This window comes from Aegilops tauschii, chromosome 2, assembly GCF_002575655.3.
Source record: "Aegilops tauschii subsp. strangulata cultivar AL8/78 chromosome 2, Aet v6.0, whole genome shotgun sequence".
Taxonomy (NCBI): Eukaryota; Viridiplantae; Streptophyta; class Magnoliopsida; order Poales; family Poaceae; genus Aegilops; species Aegilops tauschii.
The window spans coordinates 27064891-27087785 of record NC_053036.3 but is presented as its reverse complement, the minus strand read 5'-3'; the positions used below and the strand labels follow the sequence as shown (position 1 = coordinate 27087785).

At 44.5% G+C, this 22895-nt stretch overlaps 1 protein-coding gene across 1 annotated transcript; it reads right to left on the bottom strand.

The window, feature by feature from the left end:
• Window positions 1-437: 437 nt before the first annotated feature.
• LOC109773947 (ABC transporter C family member 4-like) lies at window positions 438-7311 on the bottom strand. The gene is made up of 12 exons (XM_073507756.1): window positions 6910-7311; window positions 5341-6393; window positions 4624-4944; window positions 4380-4466; window positions 3375-4010; window positions 2908-3014; window positions 2545-2580; window positions 1834-2110; window positions 1415-1720; window positions 1192-1255; window positions 675-914; window positions 438-603 (listed from the first exon to the last, which is right to left on the bottom strand). Exons 1-12 carry the CDS (start codon window positions 7309-7311, stop codon window positions 494-496), a joined length of 3639 nt encoding a protein of 1212 aa, XP_073363857.1. The 3' UTR covers window positions 438-493.
• Between the last annotated feature and the right edge of the window lie 15584 nt (window positions 7312-22895).

Genomic DNA, 22895 nt, shown 5'->3' with positions numbered 1-22895 from the left:
ATAAGGTTCCTTATTTTGTGCTGGTTGAACCGTCTGGAGTCCTGAGTTGCTTTCTATTAGTATCGGTAATCTGGTAGCTTGTAATCAAAGACCCTGGTTTTCTGTTAAAATGAAATCGGAGGGGGGAGGCCCCTCTTTTCTCCAAAAACACAACAAGATTGGAGCCTCCTGCCGAACGCCAGCCAAAACTCCCTAAAAACTTACAGCCACCGGTCCCATTAGCTGCCCCGAGACCTCACGCAGCCGGAAAAGCAACACGTTTGACAGATGGCTAAAAGCGGCCTCGAGCCCCGGATCTTGATTCTGGAGCGCCGAACATGGCACCTATATCTGTTAGGCATGCTGAACTCAGATATGCTCATTGTCCTACGGCTGCATACTTTACAGATTTCACTCTAGAATTCATCTTTTCCTACGACTACTTGTTTTTTCTAAACTTTTTCATCTGGAATTTTGATCTATGTTATTTGGCTTTACTAGGTAGACATGCACGTCATCCATCGGTTGCCTGCGACGAGCGGCTTGAGTACTCCTGAACCATCACCCCGAAAACTGAAGGCCTTCTCATCAGCTTGGACGGAGCATCAAACTCTTTCACTAGCCCTGAAACAGTAAATACATACACACATAGTATGATTCGACCGTGTATGTAACAGAAAAGGGGCTCAGCCTACCTGCGTCCAGCACCAGAACTCTGTCGCTGTCTATGACGGTCGGGACACGATGAGCAATGCTGATGACAGTGCACTCCCGGAACTCCTCCCGGATGATCCTCTGGATGGCCGCGTCCGTTTGGGAGTCGACAGAGGCAGTGCCCTCATCCATGAACAGCACCCGGCTGCGCTTCAGTATGACACGGCCCAAGCACAGGAGCTGCCGCTGCCCCACGCTCCAGTTCTCACCCAAGTCAGCCACTACAAAAAACCATGCAACAGGTATTTGGCTATTTTCACCGAAGAATATATGAAATGAATGCCTAGATACGCTGAAAACCATCAAGTAACAATGTCATTTACTTCCCTTCTGCATAATATCTCTCATTGTTAAATATACTTGTACCTAAGCAAAGATCAGTATCACAGGATCCTTATAGGATCAGAACCAATTATAAAGCCTGAACTACCATTTTGCATTGTATCACTTAGTTATGATTCTACATAGGATCAAGATTCCCATATGATAAGCATATACCTTGTGCATCAAGCTTCTCAGGTTTTGCAGCTACTGTGTCTTTCAGCTGGCAACGCTCAAGGGCCTGTGTATATAGGAAAAAAATATATTAATTTGAAACAGAAGGTAGAGCAGTCTCTACCTTATAATAATATATTAAGACCAACAAAAACAATGAATTACTCGGCGTATCACAGAGGAAGTTCGTGTATCACACACAGACACAGTAGCTATATCCTGTTACCTGCCATATCTCAGCCTCGGAGTACTGCCCAATTGGGTCAATGTTGCTTCTCACGGTTCCTTCGAAGAGCGCAGGCTCCTGAGGAATCACACCAAAGCGAGACCTCAGGTCATGAAGGCCCAGAGTGCAAATGTCGACTCCGTCGACGGTGATCTGGCCTTTCGCTGGCTCCACAAGCCTGGACAACGCCTGGATCAAAGTTGACTTGCCACTGCCGGTCCTTCCCACAACACCAATTTTTTCTCCACTGCGGATGCTTATCGTAATGCCTTTCAAGATTAGAGGTGTGTTTGGTCTATATCTGACCTGAAAACAACAGCATTTTGTGGCTCGTTTCTATCGGTTGCCTAGAGAATAGTAGCCTACAAAAAGAAGCTTTCCAAAGGAAGAATCAACAAAAGAAAAGAGGAATTCCTGACCTCTAGATCCTTTATGTCAATGTCTCCCCGTTGGAGCCAATTTCGCGTGGGACGAAGACAATCTGTTAAAGCCCCTGTTGCCTCAGAAGGAAGGCTACTGTACTGATTCACTCTCTCCACGGAGACCATATCATTTTCTATCATACAACTTATGGAAATTGCATGGTACACCAAGAAGTTGAGAGAAAGACCGTAGGACAGAGACATGCCGACAAATTCTACATTAAAAAGAGTAACAAATATCAATGAAGGAATGACATAATGCATTTGAAGGTCACTAACAATTATACAGAGCCAGGCCAGAAAGTCAGAAAATTAAGAAAAGTTTGCCCAGTTGCTAGCAGTTGCACGAACTAGTTTATTACAGATATGAATGTGCTACTATCTCTATGACTGAATCTTATTTATTTATTTGTATACGCAATTGATGACGTTGGTTTTTTTTTTTGCTAAATGAGTTGACTTGTTCTTGTGTATCATGAGAGTTATCAGATTCATAGGTCAGTCAGATCAATTGTCTGTCATAGAGAATCTAGTTCAATTGGGGAGGGGGGGGGGGGGGGTCTCTGGTTTGTGAAACCGACAACTCTAGTTCTATGTCTTTTTTTTAGAGGACTCTAGTTCTATGTCATAATGTAATTGAGTGAGCCATGAATGGTAAATTCAACATGACATTTTGTTCTTTACTCAACTAATTGCGTCTTCACATACCTTCCATGCTTAACAGTTAGCACAAGATTCAATTTTCTATAGAGTTCATAACGGATTCAAGAAAACAGATAAATTTAGACCAAAGAAACATATGGAACACGAGGGCCATAAATTCTACTCTGTCCTATGAAATGCAATTCTATTAAATCTCAGTTGACGGAGACTTAGTAATACCTTTCTTGATGAAATTGCTAGGCAAACTGATCATGAGAAAAGCAGTTGTAGACAACACAAGTGTGCCGATTAGCTCCAGGCGAAACCCAAACCACCTATTTGCTGCATAATTATGGAAAGACATGCGCAAATTCGAATCAATCATGTCCAAGCTTTTTTTGGCAAAATTCATCCTCTTTCCCGAAGCACCTTATAATTGGAGAGCCCGAAAAGGACTCCGTGAGGTGATCAATAACCGGTGCCTTTGTTACTCCTTGAAGGCGAGTTAGCTCTCGGGATGTTGCAATATAACGATTCTGAGAAACATTAAGAAAAGTCAGAAAAGAAAACTTTGCCATTATTCGCATAAGGTTTAGTGATATGAAGAATTAGTTGAGTTCTCTAAGATGCATTGTAGTGTCTGGATTATACCCGGTACCAAATGTTCAGAAGCAGTAGGGGAAGCACGGCTATGACTGACGGCCATGCTACTTGGCAGGTAACTGCAATGCTGCTAGCCACCGAAATGCACATCGATATGCCGGCACCCGTAAAGAATAAAAGGTAAACGTCTATTTTAGTCTGGTCCTCTGATGCCTGAAAAAATAATACACACATGATTGCATCCGTATACATGGCCGGTAAACAAACTAAATCTCTGGCCTCATAAGACATACCCGGCTTAGGATCCTTCCCGAGGGAGTGGTGTCGAAAAATGACATTGGAGCTCGTAGAATGCTGTCTAACATCTTGCTGAAAAAGGCCTGGGCTGACTTAAGCCCCAAAAATGCTTGGAAAAGAACGGCGATAAATTCAAACACAATCGAAACAGCGACTATCGAAACATAGACACCAAGAAACTTTGAGATATCAAAGATGGTGCCCCCTGATGTTTCATACGACATCCAGTAGTTACTTGCCATTGTGGAGCCCTCTGACAGCACAGACAAGGCTAAAATGAGCAGAACTCCCCACCAGCCCCAAGCTTGCGTGACGTATAGCTTGTACACATGCCAGCTTACTCGTCCACTCTCCTTCTCCTCTTCCTGGATCAGCTTGGACGAACCTGCTTCTTTGCTCGGCGCAACGGCATTTGCATCGCTGTTTTCGTTACTGGAGTTGGAGTTAATAGAAGGGGGCTCTTGTGATACTGTGGTGGCTGGGCAATTCTCAGTGTTCTGAACATTGTGACCTTGCACCCCAGATGCTTCCATGGAACTATGGTGAGCAGCCACAAGTGCTAAAAATTCTGGACATGAATCTAGTAAGTGACCGTAGTTCCCTGACTGAATAATCCCACCATTTTTCATTACCTGCATGTTCGCACACAAGTTAATACAGTATGTGTTAAAAAAAGTTAATACAGTTTCATCTCTGTTATCTGTCGGTAACATCACGGTGCTATCTTTCACATAGTACCATATAAGTATGGCATATGTTGACAGGTAAATACAACTAAAATAAGATTAAATAGATTTGAAGAACATACAAAGAAATCTTTTAGGAACCATAGGTACGAAGAATACAGTTGTTCTTTCTCTACTTACTGAACCAAAAGAAAACATTCCTAGTGATGCTCTGCAATGTGTTCGAGTTATTCGCTTCTTCATTTCTGAAGCAAGAATATATGTATACTCTGTTTTCTCATAAATTAATATGTGCAGTTGAAAAATGGAACTTACAAATATAGTATCTACATTTTGTAAGAAATCCACTTGGTGAGTAACAAGCAAAACAGTCTTGCTCTTCAGTATGCCCTTGAGACATTCCTGCAGAACAGGACTAACTGTTAGTGTGCTGCTTAGTAACTGGCTAAAATACTAGCCTAGCACTGTACCTAAATAAAATAATAATAAGATATATATAACATACATTTGTTTAGAAGGTTTTGCAATGTCCATTAGTATAAAAAAAATTAAGATTTACCTTGCAGATAGCGGAGCCAGTATGAGCATCGACTGCACTGAATATGTCGTCAAGAAGATATATATCACAATCTTGATAAACTGCTCTAGCTAGCTGGACGCGCTGTTTCTGGCCACCACTGAGGTTGATCCCACGCTCTCCGATTTCAGTCCGGTCGCCGAACTCCATCATTTCTAGATCTTTTTCTAAGCAACAGGCATGTATGATTTCCCTGTACTTTTCTAGATGCATTGGCTGTCCAAATAAGATGTTCTCCTGAATGGTTCCATTTCTAATCCAAGCTGTCTGACTGACACATGCTGTGCTCCCACATATGCTAACCTATATCAAAGACAAAAGACACATGTTGATGAGGCAGAAAAGTAATTAAGCTGATTTGAGAGACAGAAAAGCTTTGTTTTTCTACAAATTCTGGGTGGCCTAATTCTAGAAACTAGCAAAAGCTCTGGAATGTCAATGTATGAATTCCTCAATCCTTAAAATCCTTCAAATTCCTTAAGGAATTAAAATCCTTAAAATCCCTTAAGAAAAGCTCTGTTAATTTTTGCCGAGGATTAGAATCCTTCAGAATGTTTGCTGGTGTTGTTCATTTAAAATAAAAGTACTACACTCACCTTGCCGGACACCTTGTGCATTTCTCCCATGATGCACGACAGCAGCGACGACTTGCCGGAGCCGACGGTGCCGACCACCGCCGCGAGCTCACCCCTTCCTCACCTCCATCTCGATCCTTTTCAGCACCGGCTCCTCCCCTCCGACATCCTTCTCCTCGCCCTCACCGCCCTCGACGTCCCATGCAAACACTCCGTCTTGCACCTTCACGGCCACCTCATCCACGGAGCCGCTGCTGCCAAGACGCTCAACCGCCGCGCTGTCGATTTCGGCGTCTGACAGGAACTTGTCCAGCCTGCCGAGCGACACGAACGCCTGCACGGACATGGCGATCGTCTGCGGGAAGCTGCTCATGGGCCCTACGAGCATGCGGAAGAAGGCGGTGGCCGTGAACACCTTGCCGGCGTCCAGCTCCCCTCTGGCGGCGAGGTATGTCCCGAAGACGAGCGCGGCCATGGCGACGGGCCCGCTGGAGTACACCACGGTGCTGCCGCACTCGAAGAATATCATCTTCTTCAGCCACCCGACCTCGGCCCGCCGGAACTCCCGAACCTTGTCGCCGAATGTATGCTTCCACGCCTGCAGCTTGATCACGCGCATGTGGTTCAGCATCTCTGTCAGGGCCTTGACGCGGCTGTCGCGGACCTCGACGAATTTGAACTGGTAGGCCATGTTGAGCTTGTTGGCGAACACGGTGACCACGGCGACCGCGGCGATCACGACGAGCGTCATGAGCACGGCCGGGCCGAGGTACGCATACAGGAGGAGCAGCGCCACCGCGATCTGCAGCGGCATCAGCCAGAGGTCATGCAGCCCGTGCATGGCGCCGGATACGACCCAGGCGTCCACCTGCATGTAGTTCACAATGCCGCCGGCGCCGTGCACCCTGCGCGCACCGGCAGACAGCCGCAGCGACTTGCGGTACAGCGCCGTGAGCAGCGCACCGCGGATGCGCATGCACAGGAGCTGGCCCTGGAAGTTGTAGTGGTGCGACGCGAGCGTCTGGACCGCCTTGCCGACGAGCAGAATGAGGACTAGCCGGAGGCCCTCCCACGGCGTGCCACCGCGGCGGATGAACTCGACAAAGCGGTCGATGAGCGACGGGCCGACATACATGGCCGCGAGCTGGACGAGGCCGAGCGCGGCGGTGAGTAGGAGCTGCGGCCAGAAGGAAAGGCAGAGCGCAACGCCCACCGGGCTCCGCCACTTCCGCGCCGCGTCCGGCCAGTTGGATGCGAGCAGAGCGTACGTCGCCTCGGCGCTGTGGGCCGGCGACACCGGCGGGACGTCGCCAGCGGCGGCGAGGGAGCCTTTGGCATGCCCCTTGGAGACCAGCGGGGTGATCCAGCTGAAGGTCGCGCGCGAGAGGAACGACGCGGTGGCGTACGGCGTCGCCGCAGCCGCGCTGAGGTTTTGGTCCTGTTGATTCCCTTCATCGCGCGCCGTGCAGGTGGTGGTGACGGCAATGTACGGGAGAGGCAGCGAGAGGAGCAGGCCGGCCCAGGCGAGGACGTCGTCGGGGAAGAGCGGAGAGCCGCCGGCGCAGCAGATCGCCGCGGAGGCTGAGAACAGTGCGGCGCAGAGGGCGGTTGCGATCCAGAAGACGCGGAGGTGCCTCGGAGGGTGCGCGGCGGCCGGCTTCCGCGAAGCGACGACCACGGTCCACGCGGCCACGGCGTGCGCGGCGCAGTGGGCGGCGAGGAAAGCGGACTCCGCGTAGAGCCACGCCGCGGGCGGCAGGAGGAAGGCCGCGATCGCGAGGAGGACGGCGGACGCCGCGGCGAAGACCGCGGACGCGCCGAGCGCGATGGCATAACCGTATGTGATGGACCGTGACGGCGCGGTGGGCGTCGGCAGCAGCGCCTCGTGCTCAGGCCCCGCGCGGCCGGAGCCGCGGCGTTTGGCGAGGACAAGGAGGAGCGAGGCGAGGAGGAAGAGGAGGTCGATGGCGCCGAGGAGCGCGCGCTGCGGGCAGGGCGAGAGGAAGATGAAGGCGAGGGTGCCGGAGAGGGAGCCTGACGACGACGGCTGCGGCGTGCACTCGGTGGTGGATAGCCACCACGGGAGTTCTCCCATGTGTTTCCGCCCTGATCCTCCGTGGAGCGCTCAAGCGAACGGGATCGGAGAGACGGAGGAGGTTGAGGAGGTGGCCTCCATTGGCGGCGGTGAGGCCGCGCGCACGGGCGGTTACAGTCAAATCAAAACAAACCAGTCTGTTTACTTCCTCGCGCGCGCACTTGCGTGGCTGACGCGTAAGTTTGGACCCGGCCTTGGCAGGCCAAAATCTTTGGAACATGGAGTAATATCCATTGAACATCAGAAGATTTTTAAGTATACCTTTAAAAAAAATTCAGATTTTTAAGTATGATAAATCAAATGTTTTTTTACGATAAGTTATGCTCAAGGAGGATGATAATTTCAGCTGGTGAGATTGCCATGCTTGCAGAAACTAATTTTGTCATCCTCGCGCCTAAAAATTTTGATGTTATATTTTTAGCGTTTCCCAAGTCTTTACAAGCGGATGAGGTACGTACCGGTTAGGTTTCCTGCTTACACGTGAAGTTTAGGATTTGTAGGTCGTTTTTATTTATTCCAGTACGAGAGAGACGCAGACACGAATACGAGGTCACGGTTCCCACCCACAAACCGCTCATATCCCCAACGGCCACCACTATCCCCTCTCTTTCTACTCATTATGTCTCTATCTCCCTCCCTGAAACAATCTACGAGACGCAGATCTTGGGGTGTCTCCGGTGCGGACTCCGCCCCTCCCCTCCTCCCCCCGGGTGCGGACTCTGGCTACCCCGGCGCGGATTCGGTGCCCCTGCACGCTCTCCCGATCAGATATCGGCCGTCTCTGGCGCGGATCCGATGCCCCTACGCGATTTCCCAGTCAAATCGGGCTGTTTTTGACGTGGATCCAAAACTTAGTTTCTGAAATGCATGATAAATTATTTTTTGAAATACCTATTTTGAACTTTTTTTGAATACGGGTTAAACAATTTTCAAATACATGTTGATAACATTTTTTGAGTGATATGAAACATTTTTTAAAATACTCAAGCATAACTCAAAAACAAAATGCACATTCTTTTTACATCTGTATAACAGTTTCTAAAAATGTTATAGTTTTCTGAGTGGTATAGAACATTAAATGGTATGAATATTATTTATAAATGTCACATAAATATTGTACATCTTTTTATTGGTACGAATGTTTACTTTCAGTAACACTAACTTTGATATACACTATACTGTTTTTTAAATGTCACGTGTGTTTATTTGAAACGCGTGAACATTTTTAAATGTCTCAAACATTCATTTATGCTATCAACATTTAAAAGAAACTATGCTAGCTCATTTTTAGACTGAGTTAGAATTTTCCAAATTTTATGTTTTTGTCGAGTCATTTTTAAGTTTTGAAATAATATTATTTGGAAAGAATTGAAAAGTAGAAAAATGATGAAACATGCATGAAGCTATATGGGCGGGCCGAACAATTGTGCAAGGGCGTCGTTGAGACGAAACTTCGGGGTACCGACATGTACCGCTTATGTGATACGTATCGCGCGATCGGCGTTGTTACTTTGTTTTCAGCAAACTAGTAAGATTGCACGTGCAATGCACGTAATCACTCCTTAATACTCTATGGTCAAAGTCTCGTTCTCATGTGTCTAAATAGACCATCTTCGTATTACCACTCGTGTGTCAAGTTAGAACTTTTTTATATTATCACCGGGCTCTTCCAAATATCTGCGTTTTTTCCTCATGGTGCTCGTAGCCTCATAGTTTGAGTGATTGTCACTATCACACTTGTTCAATAAAACCTCTTACACCGGTCATTCCGCAGTTCAACTGACGCAAGGCATGCGATGCGCAAGGGGAACACTTGGCATCACCGGACTAATCACATCGCCTGTGTCGAAATACTAATAAGAATTATTGACCTTGTCTGAGAAGACTTCTTTAGTGCACATCAGAGAACTTTAAATGAGATGTTGGTTCCTCATGACATTCATATACTACTATATAACAATGCAGCGTATGTGTGACGAAAGCATAATAACGCGACAATAGATTGTTCTATTCTAACTTACATAGTTAACATCAATTTACGGAACATACCATATGTAATTCTCTCTGTGCTTCAAACATGATGTGCAAAAACAAACTGAAATGAACTTTACACAGAACACAACTATTCTAATATGACGGAAGCTTCCCCATGTCATTTGACATGAAGAACCTTGTGTAAATTTTCATCAGGAGAGTATAAAACACATCTCTGAAGGAGACAAACTAATGTCTTGCAATGTACGCAAGTCCCTAGTTTCATTTGGCATTCAGACATTAATGAACACAAATCAACATGAATCAAATCCGTTAGCTCCTTGATGCATTTGGAAGCAAATCCTCATATCAACCTATCTAAACACCTGAAGATTCACAGCTTGGCACATCAGTCTCCCTATGACCACATATGTGCCTCGGTTCTTCTGCATATGAAATATTTCTGAAGATTAAATCCAAATATTCTATTAACTGAATTGGGCATAGTCAATTGGGAATAAGCACATAAAGTAACTCAATCCAACTATACTAAACAAACATACACAATAATGTGTTAAAGATGCACGCCTTGAAGACTCTGATCCAATTGAGACTGAGAATTGAATAGGAGCCCATTAGTCTGGCCCACCATTGCGTGGATCCCGAGAGTCCTCTGAGTCTAAGGTGGCAGTTCAGATAGAGCAGATAAATTTGGATGCTTGTTTGAGGACTCCTAGGAGCTTGCTAAATACCATCTGCAGCTAAATATTCATGGATATCCAGATCAATATTGAAAGAAATACATCTAAGAAAAATACCACTCACCTGTTAACCCTCAGCTTGTCGTCGAAGCTCTGACCTGCTGCTTGTTTCGCGCTCATGCAGTCATATCAATTGAGTGACGTCTATATGTAAGCATATCGTATTATCGACTTGATGTTTAATTCACCACAGTGAGCAAGGAAAGGTGTAAAGAAGAGTTGTACCAATTTCTGATCAATATGGTTAAATCAAGATTATTTCAAAATATCACCGGAGCTAATCAACAAATCATGAGAACATGACGCATAATGAAATTTTCAATGATTACCAGATAATTCGACACAAAAAAGCTCAAAAGATAGCTATGGAAAAAAGAGAACAAAGTCACAAACCTTTAGGGAGACGTGCATTAGTACGGGACAAGTTAGCAACCACATCGCACTGATCCTGCACCCACTGAGCAAAGCAGATGTATACATCAACACCCAAAAAAAAAAGTCAAAAAAAATCAAAGAATCGACTTGGAGGTAGCTAATAATGTCTCCAATCCACGATGAAAGCTCATACAGTTTGTCAGGTACCGGCAGATAAAAAAAAAGCCCGATGCATTGGTGAGCTACACTACGTCAACACACATCGGATCTCCCCCCAGAACTACCTCCAGGCTCCAGCTCTGCAAAACAAGGTCAAAAGAAAGTAAGAAACTTGGGGAATGACAAGATAACTGATTTGACGTTTTGAACATGCAGGGCATTGTTCCCTCATGCGGAGAAACACCAATTCTTGGATGTGGTAACAAACTGCATCTCATCTGATAACAAGGGAATACATATATGGACCGAATCGAGCTGACTAAACAAGCAAACATTAGTCATCTGATATTTTTTTTCAGATCTGCATTAGGCCATTAGCTCCAACGAAACCAGCTGCTTTTAGGCATTGGCGTTGTGGGCGACCTGTTTTGCTTATTTCTTTTTTTGTTAACCCACAAGAAAATGCAGGTGCCAGGTTATTCGAAGCCACGATCTCCTTGGTCTGGATAACCTGAAGTAACCACCTGGGACACCATGCTTTTTGGCGCCTGCTAGGCGCCATCCTGCTGTTGCTGGCCAAACAACATCCGCGTTGATAGCCGCCGGATGCTCCACATGTGGCCGTCCGGTCTTCTCTTTGCCGGCCAGCTTCTTCCCATCTCGTCTTCCTTGTTGCCGCAACTCTGGCGCGCACCTGGTCCGCCCAACCCCGATGCAGCACCGCTCCCAACTAAAAGCCGTCGACCGACACACGTGGTTCCGGTAGCAACTCCGCAGACCTTGCAGCAGTACCTCGCAGCAACACCGGCCATCGAAGCAACTCTGGCGACCTCGTAGTAGTGGCTCGTAGCAATGCCGCCCATAGTAGCAAACTCCGGCGACCTCGCAACAGAGCTCGCGGCGACACCACCGTTGTAGCAACTCCGGCGGCCTCGCAGCAGTCGCTCACAGCAATACCGCCACGATTCGTCGTAGCATCGCTCAAGGAGTCGAGCATCTCACACCGTTGAAGCAACCGGGTTACCGTGGCAGCACCTGCGTGCAGCACGATGATGCCATTGCCGCACACCTCCCAGCAACACCGCCCATCGCAACACTACTCGCGGCAACTCCAGTGTCCTGCAACAACAGTTGCAGCATCACCGGGAGGCCTCCCACGACGACGAGCAGCTCTCGCAGCCCCAGCAAGCATCGCCGCCGACGTCGCCACTATTGTAGCAACTCCGGCCGGCTTGTAGCAGCGGCTCGTAGCAATGCCACCAGAAACTGTTGCAGCATCGCCGCAGCTGTCGAGCGTCCAAGCACCGTGGGCTGCCGTCGCGACATACGTAGTAGGTCTCAGCACCGGTCACCCTTAGCACCCCAGTCGCGTCACAAACAGAGAGATGCACCAGACTGGGCGAGCTCGCAACAACACGCAACCCGGGCGGCCCATCAGCCTGTAGCATCCCCTCCGCCTTCCTTTGCGTGGCAGCCAGATGTTTCTGGCGGAGCTAGCCGACGGCTGCATCCACGGCGAGATTTGGCATTGATGAAGGAAAGAGAAGGAGAATAAGGTAAGAAGGAAAGGGTGGCTAAGAGAAAACGGTGGTGGGTGGAGAAGAGGAAGGAGAAGTGGACGGGGGAGACGTGCGTGGGCACGTGGCAACCTGTGCACGCGGCTCGCGCGCTGGATGTCTACATCCGGCTGATTTAGATCGTTTTCCTTTTTCCTTTTAATTTTTAGATTGTGTGAAACTTTTTCAATTCAATTTTTTTAAAAAATTGGCCCTTTTACAAAATCAATGAACTTTTTTAAATTCGTGCACTTTTTTCTGAATCTGTGACCTTTTTTCAAATTCACGAACTATTTTCAATTACTACGGTATTTTTCCAACATCTGTGAACATTTTTTTACTTGGTGAACTTTTTTTTATAAAATGGATGATATTTTCTCAAGATCAATGAATAATTTTTACACTTTTTTTTCTAAATTCGTGATTTTTGTTTTCAAATTAGTGCACTTTTTATAAAATCAATGAAATCTTTTTCAAATTCATGAATTTTTTTTACAAAATCGATGGATTTTATTTCAAATTCATGAACTTCTTCATTATCGATGAACTTTTTTTCAAATCCGTGCATTTATTCTCAAAATCCATGAACTTTTTTGAATTGCGAACATTCTTCAAACTCGTGAACCATTTTTTAATCTTTGTTGAAAGTCGACTGTCAGCCGGTCAACACTGGTCAACCATTTACTGAGCGGACGAGTCAGTATTTTTTTATCTAACGAAGCAGTTGGGGTGAACACCGACCGATGCTGCACGGCAGCATAGACGGGCCGACCACGCTAAGCGGCGCTTAAAGCGCCACAAGAGCTATATATATATACAGCCCAGAATGATTCCTCGCTGCTTCTGCTGGCGTTCGCTTAGGTCGTTCAATCGTTCGCCTGGTTTTCTTTGTTTTTTTATTTTTTTTATTTTCTTTATCATTTTTATTCATTTTACTTCGATTTCTTTCGGATGTCATTTTCTTTCTCTTTTTTTCACTTTTTTTCTTTGGTGTTTTTTCCTGGTTTTTCTTTTTCCTCTTTCCTTTAGTTTTGTTTAATTATTTCTTTGTTTGTTATTTTTCATTGTGCTCCACATTTTTATTTCGTTTTCTTCTGTTTTGCAAATCTTACATTTTTCTTTCTTTTTCCAACACATGTCAAAAATTGTACATGATTAACATATTTTTTATATTACAAGTTCTGACGACCCTTTTTTCATACTTTTTGTACATTTTTCCTATACTTATGGAACATTTTTTATACATGTTTATAATTTTCTTTGTTATATGTTCTGATGTCTAGATTTTTTATACTCTTTGTACATTTTTTGCATACATATAAAACGTCTTTTTATACATGTTTAACATTTCCTGAATACATGATCAACATTTTCTTTCATATCATATGTTCTGATGTCTATTTTTTTTCATACGCGTAGTACACTTTTTGTATACGTCTGACACATGTTTATACAAGTTAAACATTTTTCAAATACATGTTAAACATTTTTTTAAATATATACCAGAGACATTTTTTATGCACATGTTTTTAATTGTGGAGACATTTTTCAAATAATTATCAAAAAAATTTAACACATGCTTTTGAAGTTTCGTTTGAATACGGATAATCATTTTTTCAACTCATGTCTTCACAATTAAGGTCGTTAAATTGGAACTATGCATTAAGTTTTGTGGATCATCGTTATCTATTGTCTTTGGTCCTCGTAGATATATTCACCTGTCACCTGGAGGTCATGGATTCACTAAACCATACATGTTACCTTTTGTTTGAGGTACCATATGTGTTACCTACGTAGGTCTTCACATCATGTTGTATGGGCCCCTTAATTGGACAACATGCATTACGTTCACCACAGAATAACAACTTCTAAACAATCATAAGACTATAACCACGAATGAGACATATAGAATAGGCAGAATTGAATCTCACCAATCTCCTACATCTCCCATGCCTTGGGGCTCACATATGGGAAGAATCACTAAACATCACTGAGAACAATTCAAGAGAAATCATATTGATAATATCATGAAGATCCACAATAAGATGAATGAGTAAAGAAGTCTCAGATGATGAGTACGAATAGAGTTATACATCTTGGTCTTATAGCTTGGAATTCCTCTCCCTATGGTGATGATACAGTGAATGGGAAATGAGACAGAAGAACGAGAAGAAGAGGATCTTGGGGGCTTCTTCTTATCCGGATTTCTTCTCCATCTGTTCTGGATGGTGTGGCGGCGACCGGGTCTCTCTGATGCTGCTTGCTCCTTCACGAAAATTGCTGTTGTAGATGAGGGGAGGCAGTTGGCGCCTAGTACGATCACTACACTCGTACTAGAGGTCGTCTTGCACTCTGGAAGTGCTGATGAATACTTACCCAAAACAAAAGTTGCTCCTTTTGGCTCCATCGGAAGAGATCTTGATTGGTTTCGTTCTAGAAACATATTTTCTTGCATAATAAAGGAAAAAAAATGAGTTTCCTACTCTCTCGAACGATTAGCGTTAGAAATGTCCGAGAAATATCAATAACCCGGTGAAAACTGTGTTAAAATTCCCTACTAAAAGTAGTAAAATATCGAGCCATAAACTCCCCCAAAATTAAATGTTACTCATCCTCGAGCAACTAAGAAACCAAAAGAATGAAAGGGATATTGACAATTGAGTGGAAAGAAGTTTTACCGGCTCATGAAGATATAATATGTAGATTCTCACAAAACCTCAATCTTAATTAAGAGAATACTCGCATTTGAATGGTTGCACTTAAGCTCGCTGTCTAGCCATGTATAGTTTCATACCATTAGTTATAATTGTCAAGTTAAACCTTTCGTAGTTAACTATGCGTGGAGCAGGTGAAAAATATTCTCTCAAGAGAATGAATTTGTTTCGGAGCTTTTTCAAGACACAAATGCAAACAAAGGTTTTGGTTAGAAGAAAACATAGTAATCAAGTATATTATGGACACCCACTAGCTAGTACGTCCTAATCATGACATTCAAGTACTTCCTTCACTTGCCCGCAAAAAAAAGTACTTCCTTCAATCATTGTTCATCGGAACTTCAATCTTTGGTGACGGGGCTATGCCAAGAAGTGATGGATGCGATCGGGTATCCGCTTGCGGTTTAAATTTGTACACTATGGACCAACAGTTTGTTCATTTTGAGCTCAATGATTAGTGTTTGATTTTTACCACACACACCATTCAAGAGAAAGCCGGATAATCTCAGCATAAGCTCGAGGGCGGTGACAGAGTCACATTTACACGCGTAAAGCAGCATATAGTGACGAGACATGGAACCAACGAGAAGCTGAAGTGCCATTATCCCAAATGGCGGACAGGCTTTGGCATAGCCTTGATCACCTCAAATATTCGTTCTTCTAAACAACTCTATTAGTTGGTATCATCTAGTCAATCAAATCCAGTTCTATGTAGTTGAGTATCTTGAGTTTTAGTTCTCTTCAAAAATCCGAGGCCATAAGTTTCTAAAGAAAACTTTTTATTTCACTGAGTTTTTTTCTTTTAGAATCAAACCCATGATTCTCATCAAAGTTTCACTAGCAAGATTCAGAAAGGGGAATTATAACTAAATGATATTCAGCTAATGTGGCCAATGAAACTTAAGTGCAACCACCCAAATAAAAGTACTGACTCAATTAAACTTGCATGGAAAGTGAGTATGCATATATTATACCTTCTCGCGCTAGCTAGCTCTTTTTCTCAAGTCACTTCTCCATTTTGTTCTTCTCATTTCCAATTTGTTAGCAACATTCAAACCTGTGGGCTCATAAAAAACACCAATGAAGAGAATTCCAAGCAACAAAACCAATTTTTTCTCTAACTTTTATTGTGCAAAACTGAAAGTAAACATGAAAACATAAAAAAGGAAATAAACAAAATATGCATGCATGGTAACTAGGGAAATGAGCTTCCCCCAAGCTTAGGCTCTTGCCTAGCATAATCTAGTCCGTGTTCTCATCATCGTGGCCACGCGTGCGCTCAGCCACACCGGCGGATTGCGTGGCGATAGACCAGTAGGAGGTGAAGGTTTGCATGTTCTGAGAGAGTAGGTTCACGTTGGCGACAACCTGCTGGACGTTCATCTAGACGCCTCCAATATGCTCCACCAACTCCTGGAACTTTCTCCTAGGCACATAACCGCACCATAGTCATAGGGCTACTGAGGTGGCATGCCCTACTCATCTCCTCCCGAGGCACCCCAACTGTGCCCGGACCCTGCGCCATAGCCAGTGCCGACGCCCTCTGGTGCGGCATCCCACTCAGGTGTAGGCTTTGCATTGGAATCCCCCTCACATCCTCCTGCGTTCCTAGCCTCATTAATTTTCTCGAGGGTGAGTACCCACTCCCAGCGAGTTGCTCACCTAGAAAGCAGATAAAAGAAGCAAACAAACAAGATGATCACACAACGAGTGCTCACCAGAGGTGCCGAGGGGACTCAGATCGCCAATTGGTGAAAACATTGCTCCAAGGTGATCACACATCGAACTCTCAGTGAAAGCACCAATATCGGTGTGAAAAAGGTAGACCTCGGGTAGGGGGGCCCGAGCTGTGAGATCGGATCTATGGGTAACAAGAGACAAGGGACATAGTGTTTTTACCAGAGCCCACTTGAGGAGGTAAAACCCTGAAGGAAATATGCCCTAGAGGCAATAATAAAGTTGTTATTTATATTTCTTATATCATGATAAATGTTTATTATTCATGCTAGAATTGTATTAACCGGAAACTTAGTACACGTGTGAATACATAGACAAACAGAGTGTCCCTAGTATGCCTCTACTTGACAAGCTCGTTAATCAAAGATGGTTAAGTTTCCTAGCCATGGACATGTGTTGCCATTTGATGAATGGGATCACATCATTAGAGAATGATGTGATGGACAAGACCCATCCGTTAGCTTAGCATTATGATCGTTTAGTTTTATTGCTATTGCTTTCTTCATGACTTATACATGTTCCTCTGACTATGAGATTATGCAACTACCGAATACCGGAGGAACACCTTGTGTGCTATCAAACGTCACAACCTAACTGGGTGATTATAAAGATGCTCTACAGGTGTCTCCGAAGTGTTTGTTGGGTTGGCATAGATCAAGATTAGGATTTGTCACTCCATGTATCGGAGAGGCATCTCTGGGCCCTCTCGGTAATGCACATCACTATAAGCCTTGCAACCAATGTGACTAATGAGTTAGTTGTGGGATGATGCATTAAGGAATGAGCAAAGAGACTTGCTAGTAATGAGATTGAGCTAGGTATGATGATACCGACGATTGAATCTCGGGCAAGTAACATACCGATGGCAAAGGGAATAACGTATGTTGTTATGCGGTTTGACCGATAAAGATCTTCGTAGAATATGTAGGAGCCAATATGAGCATCCAGGTTCCTGAAGGAAATATGCCCTAGAGGCAATAATAAAGTTGTTATTTATATTTCCTTATATCATGATAAATGTTTATTATTCATGCTAGAATTGTATTAACCGGAAACTTAGTACATGTGTGAATACATAGGCAAACAGAGTGTCACTAGTATGCCTCTACTTGACTAGCTCGTTAATCAAAGATGGTTAAGTTTCCTAGCCATAGACATGAGTTGTCATTTGATGAACGGGATCACATCATTAGAGAATGATGTGATTGACTTGACCCATTCCATTAGCTTAGCACTTGATCGTTTAGTATATTGCTATTGCTTTCTTCATGACTTATACATGTTCCTATGACTATGAGATTATGCAACTATCGAATACCGGAGGAACACTTTGTGTGCTACCAAACGTCACAACATAACTGGTTGATTATAAAGGTGCTCTACAGGTGTCTCCGATGGTGTTTGTTGAGTTGGCATAGATCGAGATTAGGATTTGTCACTCCGATTGTCGGAGAGGTATCTCTGGGCCCTCTCGGTAATGCACATCACTACAAGCCTTGCAAGCAATGTGACTAATGAGTTAGTCACGGGATGATGCACTACGGAACGAGTAAGAGACTTGCCGGGAACGAGATTGAACTAGGTATTGAGATACCGACGATCGAATCTCGGGCAAGTAACATACCGATGACAAAGGGAGCAACGTATGTTGTTATGCGGTTTGACCGATAAAGATCTTCGTAGAATATGTGGGATCCAATATGAGCATCCAGGTTCCGCTATTGGTTATTGACCGGAAACGTGTCTCGGTCATGTCTACATAGTTCTCGAACCCGTAGGGTCCGCACGCTTAACGTTCAGTGACGATCGGTATTATGAGTTTATGTGTTTTGATGTACCGAAGGTAGTTCGGAGTCTCGGATATGATCACGGACATGACGAGGAGTCTCGAAATGGTCGAGACATAAAGATCGATATATTGGAAGCCTATATTTGGACATCGGAATAGTTCCAGGTGAAATCGGGATTTTACCGGAGTACCGGGAGGTTACCGGAACCCCCCGGTAAGTGTATGGGCCTTATTGGGCCATAGTGGAGACAGAGAGAGGAGACCAGGGTAGGCTGCGCGCCCCCTCTCCCTCTGGTCCGAATTGGACTAGGAGGGGGGGGGGGGTGCCCCCTTTCCTTCCTCCCTCTCTCCCCCTTCCTTCTCTCATAGTCCAACTAGGGAAGGGGGGGGGGTAGCAGAATCCTACTCCAAGTGGGAGTAGGACTCCTCCAGGGCGCGCCATAGAGGGCCGGCCCTCCCCCTCCTCCACTCCTTTATATACGGGGGAGGGGGGCAGCCCATAGACACACAAGTTGATCATTGATCTCTTAGCCGTGTGCGGTGCCCCCCTCCACCATACTCCACCTCGGTCATATCGTTGCAGTGCTTAGGCGAAGCCCTGCACCAGTACCTTCATCATCACCGTCACCACACCGTCGTGCTGACGAAACTCTCCCTCGACACTCTACTGGATCGTGAGTTCGTGGGACGTCATCGAGCTGAACGTGTGCTGAACTCGGAGGTGTCGTGCGTTTAGTACTTGGATCGGTCGGATCGTGAAGACGTACGACTACATCAACCGCGTTGATATAACGCTTCCTCTTACGGTCTACGAGGGTACGTGGAAAACACTCTCCCGCTCGTTGCTATGCATCACCATGATCTTGCGTGTGCGTAGGATTTTTTTTGAAATTACTACGTTCCCCAACAGTGGTATCCGAGCCAGGTTTATGCGTAGATGTTATATGCACGAGTAGAACACAAGTGAGTTGTGGGTGATACTAGTCATACTTCTTACCAGCATGTCATACTTTGATTCGGCGGTATTGTTGGATGAAGCGGCCCGGACCGACATTACGCGTACGCTTACGCGAAACTGGTTCTACCGACGTGCTTCGCACACAGGTGGCTGGCGGGTGTCAGTTTCTCCAACTTTAGTTGAATCGAGTGTGGCTACGCCCGGTCCTTGTTGAAGGTTAAAACAACACATACTTGACGAAATATCGTTGTGATTTTGATGCGTAGGTAAGAACGGTTCTTGCTCAGCCCGTAGCAGCCACGTAAAAACTTGCAACAATAAAGTAGAGGACGTCTAACTTGTTTTTGCAGGGCATGTTGTGATGTGATATGTTCAAGACATGATGCTAAATTTTATTGTATGAGATGATCATGTTTTGTAACAGAGTTATCGGCAACTGGCAGGAGCCATATGGTTGTCGCTTTACTGTATGCAATGCAATCGCCCTGCAATTGTTTTTACTTTATTACTAAGCAGTAGCGATAGTTGTAGAAACAATAGTTGGCGAGACGACAATGATGCTACGATGGAGATCAAGGTGTCGCGCCGGTGACGATGGTGATCATGACGGTGCTTTGAAGATGGAGATCAAAGGCACAAGATGATGATGGCCATATCATATCACTTATATTGATTGCATGTGATGTTTATCTTTTATGCATCTTAATTTGCTTTGATTGACGGTAGCATTATAAGATGATCTCTCACTAAATTTCAAGGTATAAGTGTTCTCCCTGAGTATGCACCGTTGCGAAAGTTCATTGTGCCGAAACACCACGTGATGATCGGGTGTGATAAGCTCTACGTTCACATACAACGGGTGCAAGCCAGTTTTTCACACGCAGAATACTCGGGTTAAACTTGACGAGCCTAGCATATGCAGATATGGCCTCGGAACACTGAGACTGAAAGGTCGAGCGTGAATCATATAGTAGATATGATCAACATAGTGATGTTCACCATTGAAAACTACTCCATCTTACGTGATGATCGGACATGGTTTAGTTGATTTGGATCATGTGATCACTTAGATGATTAGAGGGATGTCTGTCTAAGTGGGAGTTCTTAAGTAATATGATTAATTGAACTTTAATTTATCATGAACTTAGTACCTGATAGTATTTTGCATGTCTATGTTGTTGTAGATCAATGGCCCGTGCTACTGTTCCTTTGAATTTTAATGCGTTCCTTGAGAAAGTGAAGTTGAAAGATGATGGTAGCAATTACACGGACTGGGTCCGTAACTTGAGGATTATCCTCATTGCTGCAAAGAAGAATTACGTCCTGGAAGCACCGCCGGGTGCCAGGCCTGCTACAGATGCTACTGACGACGTTAAGAACGTCTGGCAGAGCAAAGCTGATGACTACTCGATAGTTCAGTGTGCCATGCTTTACGGCTTAGAACCGGGACTTCAACGACATTTTGAACGTCATGGAGCATATGAGATGTTCCAGGAGTTGAACTTAATATTTTAAGCAAATGCCCGGATTGAGAGATATGAAGTCTCCAATAAGTTCTACAGCTGCAAGATGGAGGAGAATAGTTCTGCCAGTGAACATATACTCAAAATGTCTGGGTATAACAATCACTTGATTCAACTGGGAGTTAATCTTCCTGATGATAGTGTCATTGACAGGATTCTTCAATCACTGCCACCAAGCTACAAGAGCTTCGTGATGAACTATAACATGCAAGGGATGGATAAGACAATTTCCGAGCTCTTCGCGATGCTAAAGGCTGTGGAGATAGAAATCAAGAAGGAGCATCAAGTGAAGACCACCAGTTTCAAGAAAAAGGGTAAAGGGAAGAAGGGGAACTTCAAGAAGAACGGCAAGCAAGTTGCTGCTCAAGCGAAGAAGCCCAAGTCTGGACCTAAGCCTGAGACTGAGTGCTTCTACTGCAAACAGACTGGTCACTGGAAGCGGAACTGCCCCAAATATTTGGCGGATAAGAAGGATGGCAAGGTGAACAAAGGTATATGTGATATACATGTTATTGATGTGTACCTTACTAATGCTCGCAGTAGCACATGGGTATTTGATACTGGTTCTGTTGCTAATATTTGCAACTCGAAACAGGGGCTACGGATTAAGCGAAGATTGGCTAAGAACGAGGTGACAATGAGCGTGGGAAATGGTTCCAAAGTCGATGTGATCGCCGTCGGCACGCTACCTCTACATCTAACTTCGGGATTAGTTTTAGACCTGAATAATTGTTATTTGGTGCCAACGTTGAGCATGAACATTATATCTGGATCTTGTTTGATGCGAGACGGTTATTCATTTAAAACTGAGAATAATGGTTGTTCTATTTATATGAGTAATATCTTTTATGGTCATGCACCCTTAAAGAGTGGTCTATTTTTGTTAAATCTCGATAGTAGTGATACACATATTCATAATATTGAAGCCAAAAGATGCAGAGTTGATAATGATAGTGCAACTTATTTGTGGCACTGCCGTTTGGGTCATATTTGTGTAAAGCGCATGAAGAAACTCCATTCTGATGGACTTTTGGAATCACTTGATTATGAATCACTTGGTACTTGCGAACCATGCCTCATGGGCAAGATGACTAAAACTCCGTTCTCTGGAACAATGAAGCGAGCAACAGATTTAATGGAAATCATACATACTGATGTATGTGGTCCGATGAATATTGAAGCTCGCGGCGGGTATCGTCATTTTCTGACCTTCACAGATGATTTGAGCAGATATGGGTATATCTACTTGATGAAACATAAGTCTAAAACATTTGAAAAGTTCAAAGAATTTTAGAGTGAAGTGGAAAATCATCGTAACAAGAAAATAAAGTTTCTACGATCTGATCGTGGAGGAGAATATTTGAGTTACGAGTTTGGTCTTCATTTGAAACAATGCGGAATAGTTTCGCAACTCACGCCACCCGGAACACCACAACGTAATGGTGTGTCCGAACGTCGTAACCGCACTTTATTAGATATGGTGCGATCTATGATGTCTCTTACTGATTTACCGCTATCGTTTTGGGGTTATGCTTTAGAGACGGCTGCATTCACGTTAAATAGGGCACCATCTAAATCCGTTGAGACAACGCCTTATGAACTGTGGTTTGGCAAGAAACCAAAGTTGTCGTTTCTTAAACTTTGGGGCTGCGATGCTTATGTGAAAAAGCTTCAACCTGATAAGCTCGAACCCAAATCGAAGAAATGTGTCTTCATAGGATACCCAAAGGAGACTGTTGGGTACACCTTCTATCACAGATCTGAAGGCAAAACATTCGTTGCTAAGAATGGATCCTTTCTAGAGAAGGAGTTCCTCTCAAAAGAAGTGAGTGGGAGGAAAGTAGAACTTGATGAGGTAACTGTACCTGCTCCCTTATTGGAAAGTAGTCCATCACAGAAATCAGTTCCTGTGATCCCTACACCAATTAGTGAGGAAGCTAATGATAATGATCATGAAGCTTCAGATCAAGTTGCTACTGAACCTTGTAGGTCAACCAGAGTAAGATCCGCACCAGAGTGGTACGGTAACCCTGTTCTG